This window comes from Amblyraja radiata, chromosome 6, assembly GCF_010909765.2.
Source record: "Amblyraja radiata isolate CabotCenter1 chromosome 6, sAmbRad1.1.pri, whole genome shotgun sequence".
NCBI classification, from domain to species: Eukaryota; Metazoa; Chordata; class Chondrichthyes; order Rajiformes; family Rajidae; genus Amblyraja; species Amblyraja radiata.
Genome location: NC_045961.1, coordinates 8,110,455 through 8,135,563, shown reverse-complemented (window position 1 = coordinate 8,135,563; position 25,109 = coordinate 8,110,455). Strand labels below are relative to the sequence as shown.

At 50.5% G+C, this 25,109-nt stretch overlaps 1 protein-coding gene across 1 annotated transcript in view; it reads right to left on the bottom strand.

Annotated features, from left to right (window-relative positions):
* The window catches only part of mogat2 (monoacylglycerol O-acyltransferase 2), a 40,098-nt gene extending 25,282 nt beyond the window's left edge, over positions 1–14,816 (bottom strand). The window contains exon 1 of the mRNA XM_033022117.1: positions 14,723–14,816. Within this exon, the coding sequence (XP_032878008.1) occupies positions 14,723–14,816 (94 nt within the window). The remainder of the gene's footprint in view (positions 1–14,722) is intronic.
* Between the last annotated feature and the right edge of the window lie 10,293 nt (positions 14,817–25,109).

Genomic DNA, 25,109 nt, shown 5'->3' with positions numbered 1-25,109 from the left:
GCTGCTGGAGTAAGTGAGACTTTTATTGTACCTGTATCTCTCCGTACCTGTGCAGGTGACAATAAACTCAACTTGCTTGACATAGGATGCACACAGCCTCTTGCCCAGAGCTGGGGAATCAAGAACCAGAGGACTCAGGTATGGAGGTGAGAGGGGGAAAGATTTAATGGGAACCTGAGGGGCAACTTTTTCACTCAGAGGGTGGTGGGTATGTGGAACGAGCTGCCAGAGGAGGTAGTTGAGGCAGATACTATAACAACATTTAGACAATAGCCAATAGACAATAGGTGCAGGAGTAGGCCATTCGGCTCTTCGAACCAGCACTGCCATTCAATGTGATCATGGCTGATCATCCACAATCAGTACCCCATTCCTGCTTTCTCCCCATATCCCCTGACTGCGCTATCTTTAAGAGCCCTATCTAGCTCTCTCTTGAAAGTATCCAGAGAAACGGCCTCCACCGCCCTCTGAGGCAGAGAATTCCACAGACTCACAACTCTCTGTGTGAAGAAGTGTTTCCTCATCTCCGTTCTAAATGGCTTACCCCTTATTCTTATGTGGCCCCTGGTTCTGGACTCCCCCAACATCGGGGACATGTTTCCTGCCTCTAGCGTGTCCAAACCTTTAATAATCTTATATGTTTCAATAAGATCCCCTCTCATCCTTCTAAACTCCATAGTGTACAAGCCCAGCCGCTCCATTCTCTCAGCATATGACAGTCCCGCCATCCCAGGAATTAACCTGGTAAACCTACGCTGCACTCCCTCAATAGCAAGAATGTCCTTCCTCAAATTAGAGGACCAAAACTGCACACAATACTCCAGGTGTGGTCTCACTAGGGCCCTGTACATCTGCAGAAGGACCTCTTTGCTCCTACACTCAACATTTATATTGATATTTTATTTATATTTATCTCCTATTCATGAGACAACTGGACAGGAACATGGATATCGGTGAGGAAAAAGAAGCAGGTGCAAGGTGTGGTTTCTGTGGCAAAGAAGGGTTCAATTAGTTCAATTGGCCACACCACACTCTGTGGTAGAATCTGATGTACAAAATCATGAGAGGAATAGATCGGGTAGATGCACAGAGTCTCTTGCCCAGAATAGGGGAATCGAGGACCAGAGGACAGAGGTTCAAGGTGAAGGGGAAATGATTTAATAGGAATCTGAGGGGTAACCTATTCACACAGGTGGGTGTATGGAACAACCTGCCAGAGGAGGTAGTTGAGGCTGGGACTATCCCAATGTTTAAGAAACAGTTAGACAGGTACATGGATAGGACAGGTTTGGAGGGATATGGACCAAGCGCAGGCAGGTGGGACAGGTGTAGCTGGGGCATGTTGGCCGGTGTGGGCAAGTTGGGCCGAAGGGCCTGTTTCCACACTGTATCATTCTATGACTATGATAATAAAGGTTTAGAGTGAATAATGTAATAAAAAGGAAGTACTGATGCTTGGACTTTAGAGGGATATGGGTCAAACCATGGGCAGGTGGGACTAGTGTAGACTGGGCATCTTGGTCGGCATGGGCAAGATGGACCGAAGGGCCTGTTTCCGTGCAGGTATGACTCTATGACTATGCCATATGTTAACAAAGAAATCTGCTGCTGTTCTTGCCGAGGACCAGACCGCAGTTGGACGCTGTGACCAGCAGAGGGTGAAGTGAGCAGAAAACGCCCCAGAACAGAAGGGGAGAAGAAGCTGTCCTTGAGTCTGGTGGCGCAGCGGGTAGAGTTGCTGCCTCACAGCGCCAGGTGCCCCAGGTTCGATCCTGACTACGGCTGCTCTCTGTATGGAGTTTGCACGTTCTCCAACGTGACCTGCGTGGGTTTTCTCCGGGTGTTCCGGTTTCCTCCCACACTCCAAAGACATGCAGTTTTGAAGGTTAATTGGCTTCAGTAAAATTGTAAATTGTTCTTAGTGCGTGCAGGATAGTCCCAGTGTACGGGGTGATTGCTGGTTGGCATGGACCCGATGGGCCGAAGGGCCAGTTGCCATGCTGTATATCTAAAGTCAAAAGATTGCTAATGGTGGGGAGGTTGGTACAGTTTTGGTCTCCTAATCTGAGGAGAGACATTCTTGCCACAGAGGGAGTACAGAGAAGGTTCACCAGACTGATTCCTGGGGTGGCAGGACTTTCATATGAAGAAAGACTGGATAGACTCGGCTTGTACTCGCGAGAATTTAGAAGATTGAGGGGGGATCTTATAGAAACTTACAAAATTCTTAAGGGGTTGGACAGGCTAGATGCAGGAAGATTGTTCCCGATGTTGGGGAAGTCCAGAACAAGGGGGTCACAGTTTAAGGATAAGGGGGAAATCTTTTAGGACCGAGATGAGAAAAACTTTTTTCACACAGAGAGTGGTGAATCTGTGGAATTCTCTGCCACAGAAGGTAGTTGAGGCCAGTTCATTGGCTATATTTAAGAGGGAGTTCGATGTGGCCCTTGTGGCTAAAGGGATCAGGGGGTATGGAGAGAAGGCAGGTACAGGATACTGAGTTGGATGATCAGCCATGATCATATTGAATGGCAGTGCAGGCTCGAAGGGCCGAATGGCCGACTCCTGCACCTATTTTCTATGTTTCTATGTTTCTATGTTTGTGTGATGGTCTGGGCTTCAGCCACAACTCTCTGCGATTTCTGGCGGTCTTGGATGGAGCGGTTCCTAAACCGAGCTGCGATGTATCCCGACAGTATGCTTTCTACAGTGCATCTTTAGTAGCTGGTAAGAGTCTAATTGGTAGATTAGTGCAGGAATGTGTCACTGAGGTGAAAGGGCAGCCATGATCAGTGCATGTATAAGGGCCGAATGGTCTTCTATTTCTATTTGTTTTTAGTCACAGAAAGAACACGTCCTTAGAAGGCTTAGGAAGTTCGGCATGTCCCCAACAACTCTCACCAACTTCTACAGATGCGCCGCAGAAAGCATTTTATCGGGAAGCATCACAGCACGGTTTGGGAACGGCTCCATCCAAGACCACAGGAAATTGCAGCGAATTGTGGACGCAGCCCAGACCATCACACAAACTAACCTCCCTTCCATCGACTCCATCTACACCTCACGCTGCCTCGGCAAGGCCACCAGCATCATCAAGGACCAGTCTCACCCCCGGCCACTCCCTCTTCTCCCCTCTCCCATCAGGCAAAGGTATAGAAGCATCAGACCACACACCTCCAGATTCAGGTTCTGGACTCGAGAATCAAGGACCAGTCTCAACCCGGCCACTCCCTCTTCTCCCCTCTCCCATCGAGCAAGAGGTACAGAAGTGTGAAAACAAACGCACACCTCCAGATTCAGGGACAGTTTCTTCCCAGCTGTTATCAGGCAACTGAACCGTCCTACCACAACTAGAGAGCGGTCCTGAACTACTATCTACCTCATTGGTGACCCTCGGACTATCCTTGATCGGACTCTGCTGGCTTTACCTTGCACTAAACGTTAGTACCTTATCAAGAGTCAAGAGAAGAGAGTCAGGAGTGTTTTATTATCATGTGTCCCAGATAGGACAATGAGATTCTTGCTTGCTGCAGCACAACACAATATGGAAACATCATACACAACGGGAGAGGAAAAAGAAAAGGTGCTTGTATCCAAACACTGTAAAGTAATCATGTATAGTCTTTCCGCTGACTGGTTCGCAAGCAATAAAGAACTTTTCACTGTACCTCGGTAGACTTGACAATAAACTGAACTGAAACTGAAACATTCTTTGTACATACATTATTTAAGGCAATGTATAAAATTGAGTGTGGAGAAACAGAAGCTAGACACGTTGGACATGCTAGAGGCAGGAAACATGTTCCCGATGTTGGGGGAGTCCAGAACCAGGGGCCACAGTTTAAGAATAAGGAGTAAGCCATTTAGAACGGAGACGAGGAAACACTTTTTCTCACAGAGAGTGGTGAGTCTGTGGAATTCTCTGCCTGGTGGAGGCCGGTTCTCTGGATGCTTTCAAGAGAGAGCTAGATAGGGCTCTTAAAAATATGGGGTGAAGGCAGGAGCTGGGTACTGATTGGGGATGATCAGCCATAATCACATTGAATGGCTCGAAGGGCCGAATGGCCTACTCCTGCACCTATTGTCTATAACACATTAGTGCAGAAACACAATTAGAAATCATGTCTAAGGAGGGGCAAGAGGTGGTCTGACATGTTCTATTGCCGAGGTAGGATTGCTTGATTTAATATTCGTCAAAGAAATGGTCAACTGTTTAAATGGAATTAAAATTAATTGTAGAGTCAGTCAAACAGTGTGGAAAGAGGCCCTTCAGCCCGACTTGCCCGTGCTAAGCAAGATGCCCCATGTTCTATATTTAACAGGCTTATAAGTAGGCGGCAAGGTGGCACAGCAGTAGAGTTGCTGCCTTACAGCACTTGCAGCGCCGGAGACCCGGGTTCGATCCCGACCACGGGCGCTGTCTGTACGGAGTTTGCACGTTCTCCCCGTGATCTGCGTGGGTTTTCTCCGAGATCTTCGGTTTCCTCCCACACTCCAAAAACGTGCAGGTTTGTAGGTTAATTGGCTTGGTGTGTGTGTGTAAATTGTCCCTAGTGTGTGTGTGTAGGATAGTGTCAGTGTGCGGGGATTGCTGGTCAGCACGGACTAGGTGGGCCGAAGGGCCTGTTTCCGCGCTGTATCTCTAAACTAGACTAGAAAAGTGCAATAACACACACAATATATAACAATCATTAATACAATAAATTCAGAACCGTAATACTAGCTAACCACAATATGGAGAAACTAAAGTGCACGGTACATATTTCTTAGAACGGAGACGAGGAAACACTTTTTTCATACAGAGAGTTGTGAGTCTGTGGAATTCTCTGCCTCAGAGGGAGGTGGAGGCCGGTTCTCTGGATGCTTTCAAGAGAGAGCTAGATGTGGCTCTTGAAGATAGCGGAGTCAGGCGATATGAGGAGAAGGCAGGAACGGGGTACTAATTGGGGATGATCAGCCGTGATCACATTGAATGGCGGTGCTGGCTCGAAGGGCCGAATGGCCTACACCTGCGCTTATTGCCTATTGTCTATTGTCTATATAAAGACACAGTCCGTAGAAGATCATGTTTTGGATGGAACTGCCGATTCTGACACACTGAAAATAGGCATGAAACGTTGGAGTAGGTCCGCAGGACATGCTGCCTGTCCCATAGGAGATCAGTCGCTGAATTTTTTTTTTTTTTTTTTAATCAAAATTATTTATTTGATTACAATCACGATACAAAAATCAAAAAACCCAAAACCGTGCTTACAATCCCTCCACCATATTAGTCTGAAGAAGGGTCTCGACCCGAAACGTCACCTATTCCTTCGCTCCATAGATGCTGCCTCACCCGCTGAGTTTCTCCAGCATTTTTGTCTACCTTCCATATTGCAAAATCACCGAATTATTCAGACACTAAATTTCCAAACAACCATGTAACAAATATACTAAATAATTACAATCGACAATAGGTGCAGGAGTAGGCCATTCGGCCCTTCCAGCCAGCACCGCCATTCAATGTGATCATGGCTGATCATCCCCGATCAGTACCCCGTTCCTGCCTTCTCCCCACATCCCCTGACTCCGCTATCTTTAAGAGCCCTATCTAGCTCTCTCGTGAAAGTATCCAGAGAACCGACCTCCACCGCCCTCTGAGGCAGAGAATTCCACAGATTCACAACTCTCTCTGTGAGAAAAAGTGTTTCCTCATCTGCGTCCGTAACAAATATGTCCCTCTCTAACACCACCCGGGCGCGGGCGGATGTAACCCCGGTAAAGGGGCAACCATGTGGCTCGGGCAAAGCCCTCTTCCGCCTGGTGCCGTGCCTGGCGGATGGCCAGCTTGACCAGGCCTCGGAGCCACCCAAGCCAGGACATCTTCGGCCCTGCCCACTTCCCAGATCCCGTCACCAGAGCCGCTCCTCCCCCTACGGCCCCTAGGTGGAGTGTTCCTTGCACTCCGGACACTGGCCACAAGGGACACTCTACTGGTCCCACAGTTGCTGATGTTAAGGGCCTGTCCCACCAGCATGCGTTTGCATGCGTCTAGCGCGACCAGACGTGGTGGCTTGAGGCGTACGGCCTCACGGGGCCGGTCCCACTTACAACCGCGGAGGCGTATGGAGTTGTGCGAGGCTGGTCCCGACATCATACTCACCAATCAGCTGGGCAGGAGGCGGGCCGACTTAATTTGGACCTCGCACGGCGTCGGGCGGTGACGTCATCGCGCAACGGCACGCCGGGCGGTGATGTCATCGTGCAACGCCACGTGCTAGGCGTATGCTGTCAAGACGCTGCACACGGCGTCGAGACGCTGCGTACGCCCATCGAGACGTTGCGTACGCCCATCGAGACGCTGCGTACGCCCATCGAGACGCTGCGTACGACGTCAAGACGCTGCGTACGCCTGTCGAGACGCTGCGTACGGCCTCAATGCGGCTGCGGGCAGACAGGCCGTTGTCACGCGGGATTTTTGGACAGTGCAAGATTTTTGTAGCCCCGCACGATGTCGGGACCAGCCCCGCACAACTCCATACGCCTTCGCCGATCGAAGTGGGACCGGCCCCACGAGGCCGTACGCCTCAAGCGATCACGCATGCTGGTGGAACAGGCCCTTTAGCGTTGTGCAGTGTTCAAGAGCCTGAACGCACCAACATCAGTGTTTTGGAGGAAACCGACATGACCAGCATCACCACCACAATAATGCAGCACCAACTTGGATGGACTGGCCATGTCATCCGCATGTCCAACACACTTCTCCCTAAACAGATCCTGTACTCTCAATTGAAGGAAGGTCGGCATGCCCCCGGCGGGCCAAAGAAACACTTCAAGGACAACATCAAGAACAGTCTGAAGAAATTCCACATCATATCGAGCAAGTGGGAGCACATTGCACTGGACAGGCGCTCCTGGAGGAAATCCGTGCAGGAAGAAGCTGCACGTCACGAAATGGAACTACGCCGTGTCACAGAGACAAAGTGACAGCACCGTAAGGAGAGAGAGAAGGAGGCTCGACAACTACCAACCACCGCCAGTCTCCACTGCCCACGTTGCACCAAGGTGTGTGGATCGCGGATCGGCCTCTACAGACATCTGCAGACCCACAGGTAGACGACCCTATGGAGAGGAGAGGACAGTCATACTCGTTTCCAATGACTACTGATGATGATGATGATGATGATGATGATGATGATGATGATGATGATGATGATGATGATGATGATGATGATGCTTGCTGGTGAGAAGCTGTTGCTGAACCTGGAGGGCACGTTTCTCAAGCTCCTGTACCTTCATCCTGATGGAAGGATTGAAACGAGAGCGTGGCCAGGGCTGTGGGTCCCAGATGATATTGGGTGAATCTTTGAGCCAGCATGTCTTGTCGATCCCTTCGATGGTGGGGAAGGTCAGTATCCGTGATGGACCAGGCAATGTCCACCACTCTCTGTAACATCTCCAAGCTCAGGCTCGGCGATCGTTTCGCCCAACACCTCCTCTCAGTCCGTCTTAACCTACCTGATCTCCCGGTGGCCCATCACTTCAACTCCCCCTCCCATTCCCAATCTGACCTTCCTGTCCTGGGCCTCCTCCACTGTCAGTGTGAGGCCCAGCGCAAATTGGAGGAACAGCACCTCATATTTCACTTGGGCAGCTTACACCCCAGCGGTATGAACACTGACTTCTCTAAGTGTCTGAAGAAGGGTTTCGTCCCAAAACGTCGCCTATTTCCTTCGCTCCATAGATGCTGCTGCACCCGCTGAGTTTCTCCAGCACTTTTGTCTACCACTGACTTCTCTAACTTCAGGTAACCCTTGCATTCTCTCTCCATCCCCTCCCCCTTCCCTTCCCAGTTCTCCCACTACTCTTACTGTCTCCGCCTACATTCTATCTTTGTCCCTCCCCTGACATCAGTCTGAAGAAGGGTCTCGACCCGAAACGTCACCAATTCTTTCTCTCCATAGAAGCTGCCTCACCCGCTGAGTTCCTCCAGCATTTTTTGTCCACCTTCAATTTTACCAGCATCTGCCGTTCTTTCTCAAACTCTCAGTAATCAATCCTTCCTTCCTGGCCATTCAAGTTATTGAACCAGGCCATTTATACTAGTCCCACCTGCCTGTGTTTGGTCCACATGCTGCTAAACCATTCCTATCCATGTACATGTCCACATGTGGTCATAGCTGACCATGGGTGTCTCCAGGGTTGGAGGATGCCCGTGTGTGACTTTGTTTAATGTGGGGAGACTGGTGCACAGACAGCCACCCCACGGTCCTTGACAGATCTGGGTCAGGATCCAGTGGCATGGAGTCCAAGACGACCGGAGACTCTTTCCTGCTGCAGCCTTCATCCGCCTTCCCAGCCGTTGTGACGCTCCACTAAGGTCAGCCATTGTCCTCCACCTGTTCCACCGTTGAGGTCTTGGTTGGATTGGCTCTTTGTCAGAGACCTCCCCCTCGACCTTACCGCCATGGGTGGCCCTACCAGGAGCATAGCTCTAGACGGCATCGCTCTCAGGATCTCAGGACCACACAAGCTTCTCCACCACGACAAGGTGACAATCCACGGAGAAGGATTGTCACAATAATACTTATCACAATAATGTATGATGTATTCATTATGTATTAATACCTATTAATATATTCAGTATGTATCATGTATTGATACGTAAACAGCTTTCCCCCCCCCCCCCACATTCTTTAAGAGTCGTGCAGGGATACAGAATGCCGGAGTAACTCAGCGGGACAGGCAGCATCTCTGGAGAGAAGGAATGGGTGTCGTTTCAGGTCGAGACCCTTCCTCAGACTGAGAGTCAGGGGAAAGGTTGACTCTGATTCTCTCCCCTCTCCCCCGACTCTCAGTCAGTAACAGGGTCTCGACCCAAAACGTCACCCATTCCTTCTCTCCAGAGATGCTGCCTGTCCCGCTGAGATACTCCAGCTTTTTGTGTCTATCTTCGGTTTTAAACCAGCATCTGCAGTTCATTCTTATACATAGAAACATAGACAATAGGTGCAGGAGGAGGCCATTCGGCCCTTCTAGCCTGCACCGCCATTCATTGTGATCATGACTGATCATCCACAATCAGAAACCTGTGCCTGCCTTCTCCCCATATCCCTTGATTCCGCTAGCCCCTAGAGCTCTACCTAACTCTTTTAAATTCATCCACTGAATTGGCCTCCACTGCCCTATGTGGCAGAGAATTCCACAAATTCACAACTCTCTGGGTGAAAAAGTTTTTTCTCATCTCAGTTTTAAATGGCGTCCCCTTTATTCTTGGACTGTGTCCCCTGGTTCTGGACTCCACCAACAATGCGAACATTTTTCCTGCAACTAGCTTGTCCAGCCCTTTTATCTATATTACTAAAAGTCTGATCTTAACCACTTCCTGCTTTTCTGTATATTGATTTTAGGGGGAGGGACTATAAAAAACGCTGCCACTTACGGCTGTGAATTTTGGCCATCTTACTCAGAATCCCCCTCCGCTGCGCAGGGCAAGAGAAATGTTGAGATTCTCTCCCTGAAGGCCACGCCCCTTCCGGAGGGACTATAAAACCCGCAAGTGTTGAGTGCCTCGGTCAGTCTCTGCACGGTGGGGGAGCGAGAGGCTCATGTGGCGGCGCGGCTCTGTAGTGGCGTGCTAGTGGCGGCGCGGCTCTGGCTGCAGCGGCTCTCCGGCAGTCCTGTTTGTTTTGTGTTTTTTGTGTTGTTTATTTTCGTTTTGGTTAATCTAGTTTTGGTTTTTAGTTTCTGTTTTGGGGGGGTGGGTTGAAACGGGGCTTGAAACGGGGCTTGCTGTCTCTCCCTGCGGGGGAATGCGACTTTTTGTCGTATTCCCCTTCTCTGCCTCCGTCTGCGCTGAGGCCTAATGGCGGGGCTGGCGACCTCGAGGCTCAGGAGGCAGAGCCCGCCAGGACTCACCCTGGGCTCGCTCCCGTGAGGACGGCCCAGCTTGGGGATGGAACAGGGCTTCCGTGAGGGGCTGTGACGCTCCCGTGAGGACGGCCGGCCCGAGGAAGGAACGGTGCTCCCGTCGGAGTGGCCGAGCTCGTGGAGGTACGGCGTTCCCAGCCCGAGGGAGGAGCGGCGCCCAGTCGGGGCGGCCCAGCCCAAGGGAGGAGCGGCGCCCAGTCGGGGCGGCCCAGCCCGAGGGAGGAGCGGCGCCCGGTCGGGGCGGCCCAGCCCGAGGGAGGAGCGGCGCACAGTAGGGGCGGCCCAGCCCGAGGGAGGAGCAGGCGCCCCGGTAGGGGCGGCCCAGACCGAGGGAGGAGCGGAGCCGGTCGGGGCGGCCCAGCCCGAGGGAGGAGCGGCGCCCTGGTCGGGCGGGCCTGGACGGAGGCTGAGACGGGTGGCAGTAATCACGTGAGGGCGATCCAGCTCGGGGATGGAACGGGTGCTCCGGTGGCTTGGACGGTGTTCTGGCGGCGGTGGCCTGAGTCCGGGGTTCGGCAGTGGGCCAGCGGCTGCGTCAGCAGGACTGGTGGGCGGCAGCTTCGACCACCCGGGCCGCGGTGTTTGAGCCGCGGGACAGTTTTTAACATCGCCACGGGGGGTATCGCCTCAGCGCAAGCGGAGAAGGGAGGGAAGAGACTGGAGACCTAAGACTTTTGCCTCCATCACAGTGAGGAGATGTTGGGTGGACTCACTGTGGTGGATGTTAATATGTGTTTATTGTTGTTTTTTATTGTATTGTATTGTATGTATGACTGCTTCAATTTCGTTCAGACTTCGGTCTGAATGACAATAAAGGTTATCTTATCTTATCTTATCTTATGTCTCTCAGTCTGAGCGGTGAATAACACTGAACACATGTCTAGTAATTTGTGAGTGGTTTTACTGACCTGTCAGTGCCCTTAATGTGGTTTGAAAATATAGTTTGGAAATGCTAAAGCTGTGTTGCCTTTGGTTTGGAAATGCTTAAGCTGTGTTGCCTTTGGTTTGGAAATGCTAAAGCTGTGTGGCCTAATTAAAGTTGCCTTGCCTAATTAAAGTTGCCTTGCCTAATTAAAGATGCCTTGCCTAATTAAAGTTGCCTTGCCTTCTATATAATTAAAAGTCTAATCTTGACCACTTCCTGTTTGCGCTTTATATTGATTTTAGAAAAAACACTATCACGTACGGCTGTGATTTTTGGCCATCTTACTCAGAGTCCCCCGCCGCTCATCAGGTGCCGAGGATTTTTCTCATCGATAAAAATAAAAGAGTTATTAGTGTTTAAAAAATGTTGAGATTCTCTCTCCTGTCAATCACGCCATGAAGGCCATGCCCCTTCTGGTGGGAGGGGGGGAGGGACTATAAAACCCAGAAGTGTGGCGTGGATCAGTCTGTGCAAGATGGAGGAGGGAGAGGTCACGACTCGCTGTCTTTACTGGCCTTGCACCCTGCTTGAAGTGGTATGAAACTGCATTTGAATTTGGTGGCCTTGCACCCTGCTTGAAATGGAATTTCAAGGATTAGCCGTGAGTCAACTGCCAGCCCACCAGCCATGAGTGAGTGAGCTGCCAGCACAACAAGCTTGAGTGACTGAGCTGCCAGCACAACAGACTTGAGTTACTGAGCCGCCAGCCCAAGATTCCATTCGGCCCACAATGTCCATACTAGCCCTCTGAAAACCAGTCCCTTCAGCCCACAACACCCATACTAGCGCTCCAGAAAGCCCCCTCACCCCACTGGCCACCAATATTGGAATTGGTGGATAGGTGGAATATTGCGTTGGGGGACCAGCCTAACGGGTCCCACTTAGTCTAGTAATGTTATATGTTTCCATAAGATCCCTTCTCATCCTAAATTCCAGTGATTACAAGCCCACTCTTTTCAATCTTTCCTCATATGACAGTCCCGCCATCCCAGGGATCAATCTCATGAACCTACGCTGCACTGCCTCAATAGCAAGGATGTCCTTCCTCAAATTAGGAGACCCAAACTACACACAATACTCCAGGTGTGGTCTCACCAGAGCCCTATACAACTGCCGAAGGACCTCTTTACTCCAATACTCAAATCCTCTTGTTATGAAGGCCAACATGCCATTCGCTTTCTTCACTGCCTGCTGTACCTGCATGTTTACTTTCAGTGTTTAAGAAGAAACTGCAGATGCTGGAAAATCGAAGGTACACAAAAAAGCTGGAGAAACTCAGCGGGTGCAGCAGCATCTATGGAGCGAAGGAAATACTTCAGTGACTGGTGTACAAAGACACCCAGGGCTCGTTGCATCTCCCCTTTTCCTAACCTGACACCATTGAGATAATAGGTACACAAAAATGCTGAAGAAACTCAGCGGGTGCAGCAGCATCTATGGAGCGAAGGAAATAGCCGACCCTTCTTCAGACTGATGGGGGGTGGGGGGGGAGAAGGAAGGAAAAAGGGAGGAGGAGGAGCCCGAGGGCGGGGGGATGGGAGGAGACAGCTCGAGGGTTAAGGAAGGGGAGGAGACAGCAAGGGCTAGCAAAACTGGGAGAATTCAACGTTCATGCCATCCGGACGCAAGCAACCCAGGCAGAATATGAGGTGCTGTTCCTCCAATTTCCGGTGTTGCTCACTCTGGCAATGGAGGAGACCCAGGACAGAGAGGTCGGATTGGGAATGGGAGGGGGAGTTGAAGTGCTGAGCCATCGGGAGTTCAGGTAGGTTATTGCGGACTGAGCGGAGGTGTTCGGCGAAACGATCGCCCAACCTCTGCTTAGTCCCCCCCGATGTAAATCAGCTGACATCTAGAGCAGCGGATGCAGTAGATGAGGTTGGAGGAGATACAGGTGAACCTTTGTCACACCTGGAATGACTGCTTGGGCCGAACACCTCCGCTCAGTCCGCACACCTGTATCTCCTCCAACCTCATCTACTGCATCCGCTGCTCTAGATGTCAGCTGATTTACATCGGGGAGACTATGCGGAGGTTGGGCGATCGTTTCGCCGAACACCTCCGCTCAGTCCGCAATAACCTACCTGAACTCCCGGTGGCTCAGCACTTCAACTCCCCCTCCCATTCCCAATCCGACCTCTCTGTCCTGGGTCTCATCCATTGCCAGAGTGAACGTCTTTGGCATTTCAAGTCCAGGGGGAACAAAGTTCTGACACTCTATACTATGTGAGCCTCTTGTAATTTCATAGACTTATATCAGGTCAGCGTTTCCTGGTGGGATTGGCAATTTAAATGCTCCTGACTTTATGACTCTTGGGTTAAAGTACATTTTTGAGGAGGTGTCGTTGTCTTTAACAATCATTTTGCAAACTCAAGCACTTCAGACGCAACAATTAATCTGCAAATAATGCTGGAACCTCCAGCAAAGGAGCGCAGGGGGACGAGGGGCGATCTTATAGAGGTGTACAAAATCATGAGGGGAATAGATCGGGTAGACGCACAGGGTCGGCACGGTGGAGTTGCTGCCTCACAGCGCCAGAGACCCGGGTTGGATCCAGCACTACGGTACGGGTGCTGTCTGGACGGAGTTTGCATGTTCTCCCCGTGACCTGTGTGGGTTTTCTCCGGGTGTGCTCCGATTTCCTCCCACACTCCAAAGACGTGCAGGTTTGCAGGTTAATTGCATTGATACAATTGTAAATTGTCCCCGGTGTGTGTAGGATAGTGTTAGTGTGCGGGGATCGCTGGTCGGCCTGGACTATTTACATTGTCTTTTGAATGGCAATGTGTCATAGAGTCCGTCATAAGGAACAGAAACAGGTCCTTCAGTCTGACTTTTTCTCACAGAGAGCGGTGAGTCTGTGGAATTCTCTGCCTCAGAGGGCGGTGGAGGCCGGTTCTCTGGATACTTTCAAGAGAGAGCTAGATAGGGCTCTTAAAGATAGCTGAGTCAGGGGATATGGGGAGAAGGCAGGAACGAGGTACTGATTGGAGTGATCAGCCATGATCACATTGAATGGCTCGAAGGGCCGAATGGCCTACTCCTGCACCTATTGTCTATAGTCTATTGACTTACCCACGCTGACCAAGATGCCCCATCTACACTGGTCCCACCTGCCTGCATTTGGTACATGGCCCTCTAAACCTTTCCTGTCCAAGACCTGATCCATGACTTTCAAGAGAGAGCCAGATAGGGCTCTAGTAGATAGCGGAGTCAGGGGATATGGGGAGAAGGCAGGGACGGGGTACTGATTGTGGATGATCAGCCATGATCACAGTGAATGGCGGTGCTGGCTCGAAGGGCCGAATGGCCTCCTCCTGCACCCGTTGTCTATTGTCAGATGTCTTTTAAATTTATAGTCCCTGCCTCATCTCCCTCCTCTGGCAGCTCGACTCATGCATCCAGCACCCTTTAAGTGAAAAGGTTCCCCCTCAGGTTCCCTTTTAAATCTTTCCCCCCTCACCTTAAACCTACAATCTATCCTCTGGTGGAGAAAAATTGCTGGAGAAACTCAGCGGGTGAGGCAGCATCTATGGAGCGAAGGAATAGGTGACGTTTCGGAAACGTTGCCTATTTCCTTTGCTCCATAGATGCTGCCTCACCCGCTGAGTTTCTCCAGCATTTTTGTCTACCTTCCATTTATCCAGCATCTGCAGTTCTTTCTTAAACGGGACACTTTTAGGCTCGCTGGTCAGCCTGGACTCAGTGGGCCGAGGGTCGTGTTGGGATTGCGTAGATGGGGCACGTTTTGGGTCTGAGGAAGGGTCTCCTCTGGTGCTCAGCTCTCCTACTCTGGGCAAGGGACTGTAGCCAAGTGCGTCTACCCGAGCTATTCCCCCCTCCCCCCTCTCGTGATTTTATCCAGGTGAAAGTTCGGAGCCACTTACCAAGTACAAGGAAGGAGAAGACCCACTGTAGAACGACCAGGGTCTGCAGCCGGCGACGAAATGGGATTCTTAACGGAGCAAAATCGACATGCATTCTGACACTGGTGGGGAGTAGCTTGAATGCACTGAGATGTCAGCCTTAATCAGAGTGGGTACAAAGTCCATCTGCACACCGCGCACCTTAACACAATGCATGTGTTGCAATCTGGCTGTGATTGTCGCATTTATTGTTCTGCAGGAGCGATTGCAACAAATCTCTGCCATGTTTGGCATGTATCGTTGAGGGCATAATCGCGGTGGCGCAGCGGGTAGCAGTGCTGCCTCACAGCGCCAGAGATCCGGGTTTGATCCCGACCTCGGGTGCTGTCTGGGTGTTGGAGTTTGCACTGGGGACCTTGTGGGTTTTCTCCGGGTTCCTCCCACATCCTAAAGACTTGTAGGTTGGAGACGCAAGGAATTGCAGGTGTTGGTTTACAACCAAAAAAAGACACTCGGCGGACCAGGCAACACCTGCCTGAAGAAGGACCCCCACACGTGCATAGTTACATATACAAACACAAAGCTGGGTGGCAATGTGAACTGTGAGGAGGATGCTATGAGAATGCAGGGTGACTTGGACAGGTTGGGGGAGTGGGCAGATGCATGGCAGATGAAGTTTAATGCGGATAAATGTAAGGTTATCCACTTTGGTAGCAAAAACAGGAAGGCAGATTACTGTCTAAATGGCGTCAAGTTGGGAAAAGGAGAAGTACAACGGGATCTGGTGGTCCTTGTTCATCAGTCTATGAAAGTAAGCATGCAGGTACAGCAGGCAGTGAAGAAAGCGAATGGCATGTTGGCCTTTATAACAAGAGGAATCGAATATAGGAGCAAAGAGGTCCTTCTGCAGTTGTACAGGGCCCTAATGCGACCACACCTGGAGTATTGTGTGCAGTTTTGATCCCCTAATTTGAGGAAGAACATTCTTGCTATTGAGGGAGTGCAGCGTAGGTTTACAAGATTAATTCCCGGGATGGCGGGACTGTCATATCCTGAGAGAATTTATCTGTTTTGTAGTAAATGCCTACTATTTTCTGTGTGCTTAAGCAAAGCAAGAATTTCATTGCCCTATACAGGGACACATGACAATAAACTCACTTGAACTTGAACTTGAACTTGAATGGAGCAGCTGGGCTTGTACACTCTGGAGTTTAGAAGGATGAGAGGATATCTCATTGAAACATATAAGATTGTTAAGGGCTTGGACACGCTAGAGGCAGGAAACATGTTCCCAATGTTGGGGGAGTCCGAGAACCAGGGGCCACAGTTTAAGAATAAGGGGTAAGCCATTTAGAACGTAGACGAGGAAACACTTTTTTCTCACAGAGAGTGGTAAGTCTGTGGAATTCTCTGCCTCAGAGGGTGGTGGAGGCAGGTTCTCTGGATGCTTTCAAGAAAGAGCTAGATAGGTCCCTTAAAAATAGCGGAGTCCGGGGATATGGGGAGAAGGTAGGAACGGGGTACTGATTGTGGATGATCAGCCATGATCACATTGAATGGCGGTGCTGGCTCGAAGGGCCGAATGGCCGACTTCTCCACCTATTGTCTACAGTTACACACACAGTTACACACACTCACACACTTACATACACAGTTACACACACTTACATACACACACACACACAATTACACACACAGTTACACACAGTTACACACACAGTTACACACACAGTTACACACACAGTTACACACACTTACACACACACAGTTACACACACAGTTACACACACACACAGTTACACACACACACAGTTACACACAGTTACACACACAGTTACACACACAGTTACACCCAGTTACACACACAGTTACACATACAGTTACACACAGTTACACACACAGTTACACACACAGTTACACACACAGTTACACACACAGTTACACACAGTTACACAGTTACACAGTTACACACACAGTTACACACACAGTTACACACAGTTACACACAGTTACACACACAGTTACACACAGTTACACACAGTTACACACAGTTACACACAGTTACACACACAGTTACACACAGTTACACACAGTTACACACACAGTTACACACACAGTTACACACACAGTTACACACACAGTTACACACAGTTACACAGTTACACACACAGTTACACACAGTTACACACACAGTTACACACAGTTACACACAGTTACACACACAGTTACACACAGTTACACACACAGTTACACACACAGTTACACACACAGTTACACACAGTTACACACACAGTTACACACACAGTTACACACACAGTTACACACACAGTTACACACAGTTACACACACAGTTACACACAGTTACACACACAGTTACACACACAGTTACACACACAGTTACACACAGTTACACACACAGTTACACACACAGTTACACACACAGTTACGCACAGTTACACACACAGTTACACACACAGTTACACACAGTTACACACACAGTTACACACACAGTTACACACAGTTACACACACAGTTACACACACAGTTACACACACAGTTACACACACAGTTACACACACACACACACACACACACACACAAACACACACACACACACACAGTTACACACAGTTACATACACACACACAAACACCCACACACACTCATGCACTTACAAACACAGTTACACACTCACGCACTTACACACACACAGTTACACACACACACACGCACTTACACATACACAGTTACACACACTCACACACTTGCACACACACAGTTACACACACAGTTACACACACACACTTGCACACACACAGTTACACACACACACATTCACGCACTTACACACACACAGTTACACACACAGTTACACACACACACACACACATTCACGCACTTACACACACACAGTTACACACACACACACACACACACTCACGCACTTACACACACACAGTTACACACACACACACGCACTTACACATACACAGTTACACACACTCACACACTTGCACACACACAGTTACACACACAGTTACACACACACACTTGCACACACACAGTTACACACACAGTTACACACACACACACACACACACACACACACACACACACACACACACACACACACACACACACACACACACACACACACACACACACACACACACTCACATGGATGGGCAGATTTAGGTCAGGAATTCAGGCTGAATAAATGTCCCGACCTGAAACGTCACCCATCCTTTTACTCGAGATCTCCAGAGATGCAGCCTGACCCGCTGCGTTACTCCAGCACTTTGTGTCTATCTGGGGCAGACTTGGGGCAAGTGTTTCTTACATGGAGGTTGGTGGGTGCCTGGAACGCGCTGCCGGGGGTGGTGGTGTAAGTAGATATAGTGGTGTTTAAGAGGCTTTCAGATGGGCACATGGGCATGCAGGGAATGGATGGATATGGATCACGTGCAGGCAGAGGAGATTAACTTGGCATCATGGCAGGGTTGCCAACTGTCCCGTATTAGCCGGGACATCCCGTATATTGGGCTAAATTGGTTTGTCCCGTACGGGACCGCCCTTGTCCCGTATTTGACCGCTACTACTCGGGTCGAGGGGACTGTCGGGTCGGAGCGCGGCGTCCGGCCCCCGCCTCACCCGTCCCCGACGTAGTGCAGCCCATGGAGTGCAGCAGCAGCAGCAGAAGCAGCAGCGCCTCGCCCGTGGCCCCGTCGGTCGGTCGGCAGCCCGGCCAGCTGTCCGACCTTCGGACCTTCGCTGACCGCCGACACCACCACCAACCCTCCTTCTCACGGCCGATCATCGGTTCACGAGTTGGACTGGATGCCGGACTTTGCGGGTGACATTGCCGGGCTGGGCCAAAACTCCTCAGCATCATTCACCCAGCCATTTCAGCCAGGGTAAGCCATTTAGAACGTAGACAAGGAAACACTTTTTCTCACAGAGAGTTGTGAGTCTGTGGAATTATCTGCCTCAGAGGGCGGTGGAGACCAGTTCTCTGGATGCTTCCAAGAGAGAGCTAGATAGGGCTCTTAAAGATAGCGGAGTCAGGGGATATGGGGAGAAGGCAGGAACAGGGTACTGATTGGGGATGATCAGCCATGATCACATTGAATGGCGGTGCTGGCTCGAAGGGCTAAGTGGCCTACTCCTGCACCTATTGTCTATTGTCTATTGTCAGCCACGGCCGAGTCGGTCAACGAATTGCCATCGGGAATTTGTTCCTTATTTTGACCTTTTGTCCCTTATTTGGGAGTGAGAAAGTTGGCAATCCTAGCACAGACATTGTGGGCAGAAGGGCCTCTTCCTGTGTTGTACTGTTCTATTTGTAGGAAGGACCTGCCGATGCTGATTTACATTGAAGATAGACACAAAATGCTGGAGTAATTCAGCGGGTCAAGCAGCATCTCTGGAGAGTAGGAATGGGTGACTCTAAGAGTTGGAACCCTTCATCAAACCACTCTGTGCTGGACTGTTCTGCGTTTTCTGTTCTTTCAACTCTCTTGCCCAGCTGGGGGGGGGGTTGGCAAGTTGCCGGAGTTTAGTTTAGTTTAGTTTAGTTTAGTTTAGTTTAGTTTAGTTTAGTTTAGTTTAGTTTAGTTTAGTTTAGTTTAGTTTAGTTTAGGACCAGCGATCCCCACACACTAAAGGGCCTGTCCCACGAGCATGCGAACTGCATGCGGCAAGCGTGACCAAACCGGAAGTAGGGGCTGCGCGGTGGTCGAGTGATCCCCGTACAGGGCCGGTCCCACCAGCATGCGCCTGCATGCGGCCAGCGCGACCAAACCGGAAGCGGGGGCCGCGCGGAGGTCGAGTGAGTGACGTGACGTTCGAGCGAAGTCCGCGGGAAGTTCGCGCGTGGCGTACGCCGTCAAGACGCTGCGTACGGCGTTGAGGCGGCTGCGGGCCGGCAGGCCATTGTCGCGCGGAATTTTTGAACACGGTTATTCGGAGCCCCGCGCGATGTCGGGACCAGCTCCGCACAACTCCGGCGATCGAAATGGGACAGGCCCCGCGAGGCCGTACAGCTCAAGCGACCACGTTAGGTCGTGCTTGCCGTATAGAGTCGCATGCTCGTGGGACAGGCCCTTAACACTATCCGTCAAGTCAAGTCAAGTCACTTTTATTTATATAACACATTTAAAAAACAACTCTCGTTGGCCAAAGTGCTTTACATTGGTGCAGGTACTAACTTTATACATACAGTGGTTCATGGATTAAATACAAACATCACTACATACATACAGCCCTCGCTCAGAGGACGTCAAGAAAGGATTGTGAGTAGAGATGAGTTTTAAGTCTCGACTTAAAGGAGTCGATGGAGGGGACAGTTCTGATGGGAAGAGGGATGCTGTTCCACACACTAGGAGCTGCAACCGCAAAGGCGCAGTCGCCCCTGAGCTTATGCCTAGACCGCGGGATGTTCAGTAACCCCAAGTCGGCCGATCTGAGGGACCTGGGGGTGGTGTGGTGGGTAAGCAGACTTTTGATGTAGGTGGGGGCAAGCCCGTTAAGGGCTTTGTAGACATAGAGGGGGAGCTTGAAATTTGCACACACTAGGGACAATGTTACACTTATTCCAAGGCAATTAGCCTACAAACCTATACGTCTTTGGAGTGTGGGAGGGAACCGAAGATCTCGGCGAAAACGCACAGGGAGAAGATACAAACTGCATACAGACAGCGCCCGTGGTTGGGATTGAACCCGGGTCTGCGGCGCTGTGAGGCAGCAACTCTACCGCTGCACCCTATAGTTCTGCCGGTGAATGACGATGGGAGCAGGAGACAGGCAGACTCCCAACACCGCAAAGCCTGGAGTTCAACTCTCACAATATATACGTGGCTGCAGGGCGGTCAGGGTGGCGCAGCGGTAGAGTTGCTGCCTTACAGCGCTCACAACGACAGAGACCCGGGTTGGACCCCGACCACGGGTGCTGGCTGTGCAGAGTTTGTACGTTCTCCCCGTGACCCGCGTGGGTTTTCACATCGCCTGTTCCCTCCCACACTCCAAAGACGTACAGGTTCATTGTAGGTTGATTGGATTGCTATAAATGTAAGAACTGTCCCGAGTGTCTTCACAACTTTACAAGTTCACAAGTTATAGGAGTAGAATTAGGCCATTCGGCCCATCGAGTCAAATACACCATTCAATCATGGCTGATCTTTGCCTCCAAGTCCCATTTTCCTGCCTTCTCCCCATATCCCTTGACACCCGTTCTAATCGCGAATTTGTCTATTTCTGCCTTAAAAAATATCCACTGACTTGCCCTCCACAGCCCTCTGTGGCAATGAGTTCCACAGATTCACTACCCTCTGACTAAAGAAGTTCCTCCTCACCTCCTTTCTAAAAGAGCGCCCTTTAATTCTGAGGCCGTGACCTCTGGTCCTAGACTCTCCCACCAGTGGAAACATCCTCTCCACATCCACTCTATCCAGGCCTTTCATTATTCAGTAAGTTTCAATGAGGTCCCCCCTCAACCTTCTAAACTCGTGAGTACAAGCCCAGTGCTGTCAAACGCTCATCATATGTTAACCCACTCATTCCTGGGATCATTCAATGTAAACCTCCTCTGGACCCTCTCCAGAGCCAGCACATCCTTCCTCAGATTTGGGGCCCAAATTTTCTCATAGTACTGCACATGCTGCCTGACCAGCGTCTTATAGAGCCTCAGCATTTCATCTCTGTTTTTGTATTCCAGTCCCCTTGATATAAATGCTAGCATTGAATTTGTCTTCCTTACTTCCGATTCGACTTGCAGATTCAGGGAGCGGGGGTTCCCTTCCCCTGCTATAGATGAGGCTCTCACCAGGGTCTCTTCAATACCCCGTAACACTGCTCTCTCTCCCCATCCCCCCACTCCTAACAAGGGCAGAGTCCCCCTGGTCCTCACCTTTCACCCCACTAGCCATCACATACAACAAGTAATCCTCCGTCAGTTTCGCCACCTCCAACGTGACCCCACCACTCGCCACATCTTCCCATCTCCCCCCCTGTCTGCTTCCCTCTGTAACTCCCTGGTCAATTCTTCCCTTCCCTCCCGTACCACCCCCTCCCCGGGCACTTTCCCTTGCAACCGCAAGAGATGCTACACTTCCCCCTCCCCTCGACTCCATTCAAGGACCCAAGCAGTCGTTCCAGGTGCGACAGAGGTTCACCTGCATCACCTGCAACCTCATCTATTGCATCGGCTGCTCTAGGTGTCAGCTGCTCTACATCGGTGAGACCAAGCGTAGGCTTGGCGATCGCTTCGCCCAACACCTCCGCTCGGTCCGCTTTAACCAACCTGATCTCCCGGTGGCTCAGCACTTCAACTCCCCCTCCCATTCCCAATCCGACCTTTCTGTCCTGGGCCTCCTCCATGGCCAGAGTGAGTCCCACCGGAAATTGGAGGAGCAGCACCTCATATTCCGCTTGGGCAGTCTGCACCCTAGCGGCATAAACATTGATTTCTCCAATTTCCGGTAGCCCTTGCTGTCTCCTCCCCTTCTCAGCTCTCCCTCAGCCCTCGGGCTCCTCCTCTTCCTTTCTCCTTTCTTCTTCCCCCCCCCCCACCCTACATCAGTCTGAAGAAGGGTTTCGGCCCAAAACTTTGCCTATTTCCTTCGCTCCATAGATGCTGCTGCACCCGCTGAGTTTCTCCAGCACTTTTGTCTACCTTGCAGATCAACTTTTTGGGAATCCTGCAGCAGCAATCCCAAGTCCCTCTGCACCTCCGATTTCTGGATTCTCTCCCCATTTAGAAAATAGTCCACGCCTTTATTCCTACCACAATGCATGACTCCACACTTTCATCTGCCACTTCTCTGCCCACTCTCCTAACCTGCCCCAAGTCCTTCTGGAGATTCCTTGCTTCCTCTGGAGTTTAGAAGGATGAGAGTGGGATCTTATTGAAACATATAAGATTATTAAGGGCTTGGACACACTAGAGGCAGGAAACATGTTCCCGATGTTGGGGGAGTCCAGAACCAGGGGCCACAGTTTAAGAATAGGGGGTAAGCCATTAGAACGGAGGCAAGGAAACACTTTTTTACACTAGAGACTTGTGAGTGTGTGGAATTCTCTGCCTCAGAGGGCAGAGGTGGAGGCCGGTTCTTGGGATACTTTCACGAGGGAGCTGGATAGGGCTCTTAAAGATAGCAGAGCCAGGGGATATGGGGAGAAGGCAGGAACGGGGTACTGATTGGGGATGATCAGCCATGATCACATTGAATGGCGTGGCTGGCTCGAAGGGCTGAATGGCCTACTCCTGGACCTATTGTCTATTGTCTATTGTCTAAACTACCTGCCCGTCCACGTATCTTAGCATCATCTGCAAACTTGGCCATGAAGACGTCAACCCCCTCGTCCAAATCATTAATATACAACGAGAAGAGAAGGGGACCCAGCACCGACCCTCGCGGAACTCCACCGGTCACTGGCAGCTGACCCAGCCAACCCGCTATCCATGCTGGTATCTGCCCTTCAATACCATGGGCTCATCTTCCCTCGCAGCCTAACGTGCGGCATCTTCTGATAAACAACATCTACAGCCTCCCCTATGTATGTCCTGCTGTTTACCTACTCAAAGAACTCCAGGCTGACCTCGGCCAATTTAATAGTGAACTTCTCAGTTCTATGAAACCTCATCCTTTATAACTGACTCTAAAAATCTTACCCTACCTCTGTGTTGGACAGTGTTAGTGCACGGGGATCGCTGGTCGGCGTGGACTCGTTGGGCCGAAGGGCCTGTTTCCGCGCTGAATCTCTAAACTAGCCCTGTCCCACGGCGCAAGATCATTCCAAGAGCTCTCCCGAGTTTAAAAAAAATCAAACTCGTGGTAAGCACGGAGAATGTACGTAGCGGGTACGTCGGAGCTCAGGGACGTCTCTTAGCGGCTCGTAACGCTAACGGCAGGAACTCGGGAAGACTCGCTATCAGCAGGTAAGCTCGGGAAGACTCATAGAAACATAGAAAATAGGCCATTCGGCCCTTCGAGCCTGCACCACCATTCAATATGATCACGGCTGATCATCCAACTCAGTGTCCTGTACCTGCCTTCTCTCCATCCCTTTAGCCACAAGTGCCACATCTAACTCCCTCTTAAATATAGCCAATGAACTGGCCTCAACTACCTTCTGTGGCAGATAATTCCACAGATTCACCACTCTCTGTGTGAAAAATGATTTTCTCATCTCGGTCCTAAAAGATTTCCCCCTTACCCTTAAACTGTGACCCCTTGTTCTGAACTTCCCCAACATCGGGATAGTGACTGGTGAAGATTTTTCAACATGTTGAAAAATGTCCACGAGAGCCCCGAGTACCGACGAGCGGCCATTACCGTAAATCTCTGAGTTCGAATCAGGGCAAACTCGGGAGAGCTCGTGGAATGAACTCGCACAGTGGGACAGGGGCTTAACCTGGAGAAGGAAGCGAGAGTTGTACGGATTTGAGAAAGGGCCTCTTCCTACGCCTGCCTTAGGAGGAGCCGCGATGAGTGATGAATCAGTTTGAATAATTGATTACTCGTGGGATATTTCATTCAGACAGCCCGCTTGCTCCACATCCGCCAGACTAACATGAGCTGGATCGATTGTCACTGGGGCACGTCCTGTTATCAATCATCACAGCTTGGACACATCTCATAGAACACAGAGCATCGAACAATGCAGCCCTGAAACAGGCCCCATGACATGTAATGTCCATGCCCAACATGATGCCAAGTTACACCTCTGCACGTGACCCATATCCCTCCATCCCCGGCGTATCCATGTGCGCATCTAAGAGCCAGAACTCACCAGTTCAGTTTAGTTTATTGTCACGTGTAGACTGCAGTCAATGGATATTTTTACAGCTGAGATAGATAGATTCTTGATTAGTACGGGTTTCAGGGGTTATGGGGAGAAGGCAGGAGAATGGGGTTAGGAGGGAGAGATAGACCAGGCATGATTGAATGGCGGAGTAGACTCGATGGGCCGAATGGCCTAATTCTGTCCGTGTGGAGTTTGCATGTTCACTCTGTGACCCCATGAGTTTTCTCTGGGTGCTCTGGGTTCCTCCCACATCCCAAAGACATTAATTGGCCTCCCGGGATGGAGGGACTGTCATATGCTGAGAGAATGGAGCAGCTGGGCTTGTACAGTCTGGAGTTTAGAAGGATGAGAGGGTATCTCATTGAAACGTATGATTATTAAGGGTTTGGACACGCGAGAGGCAGGAAACATGTTCCCGATGTTGGGGGAGTCCAGAACCAGGGGGTCACACAGTTTAAGAATAAGGGGTAATCCATTCAGAACGGAGATGAGAAAAAAAAAATTTACACAGAGTTGTGAGTCCGTGGAATTCTCTGCCTCAGAGGGTGGTGGAGGCCGGTTCTCTGGATACTTTCAAGAGAGAATTAGATAGGGCTCTTAAAGAT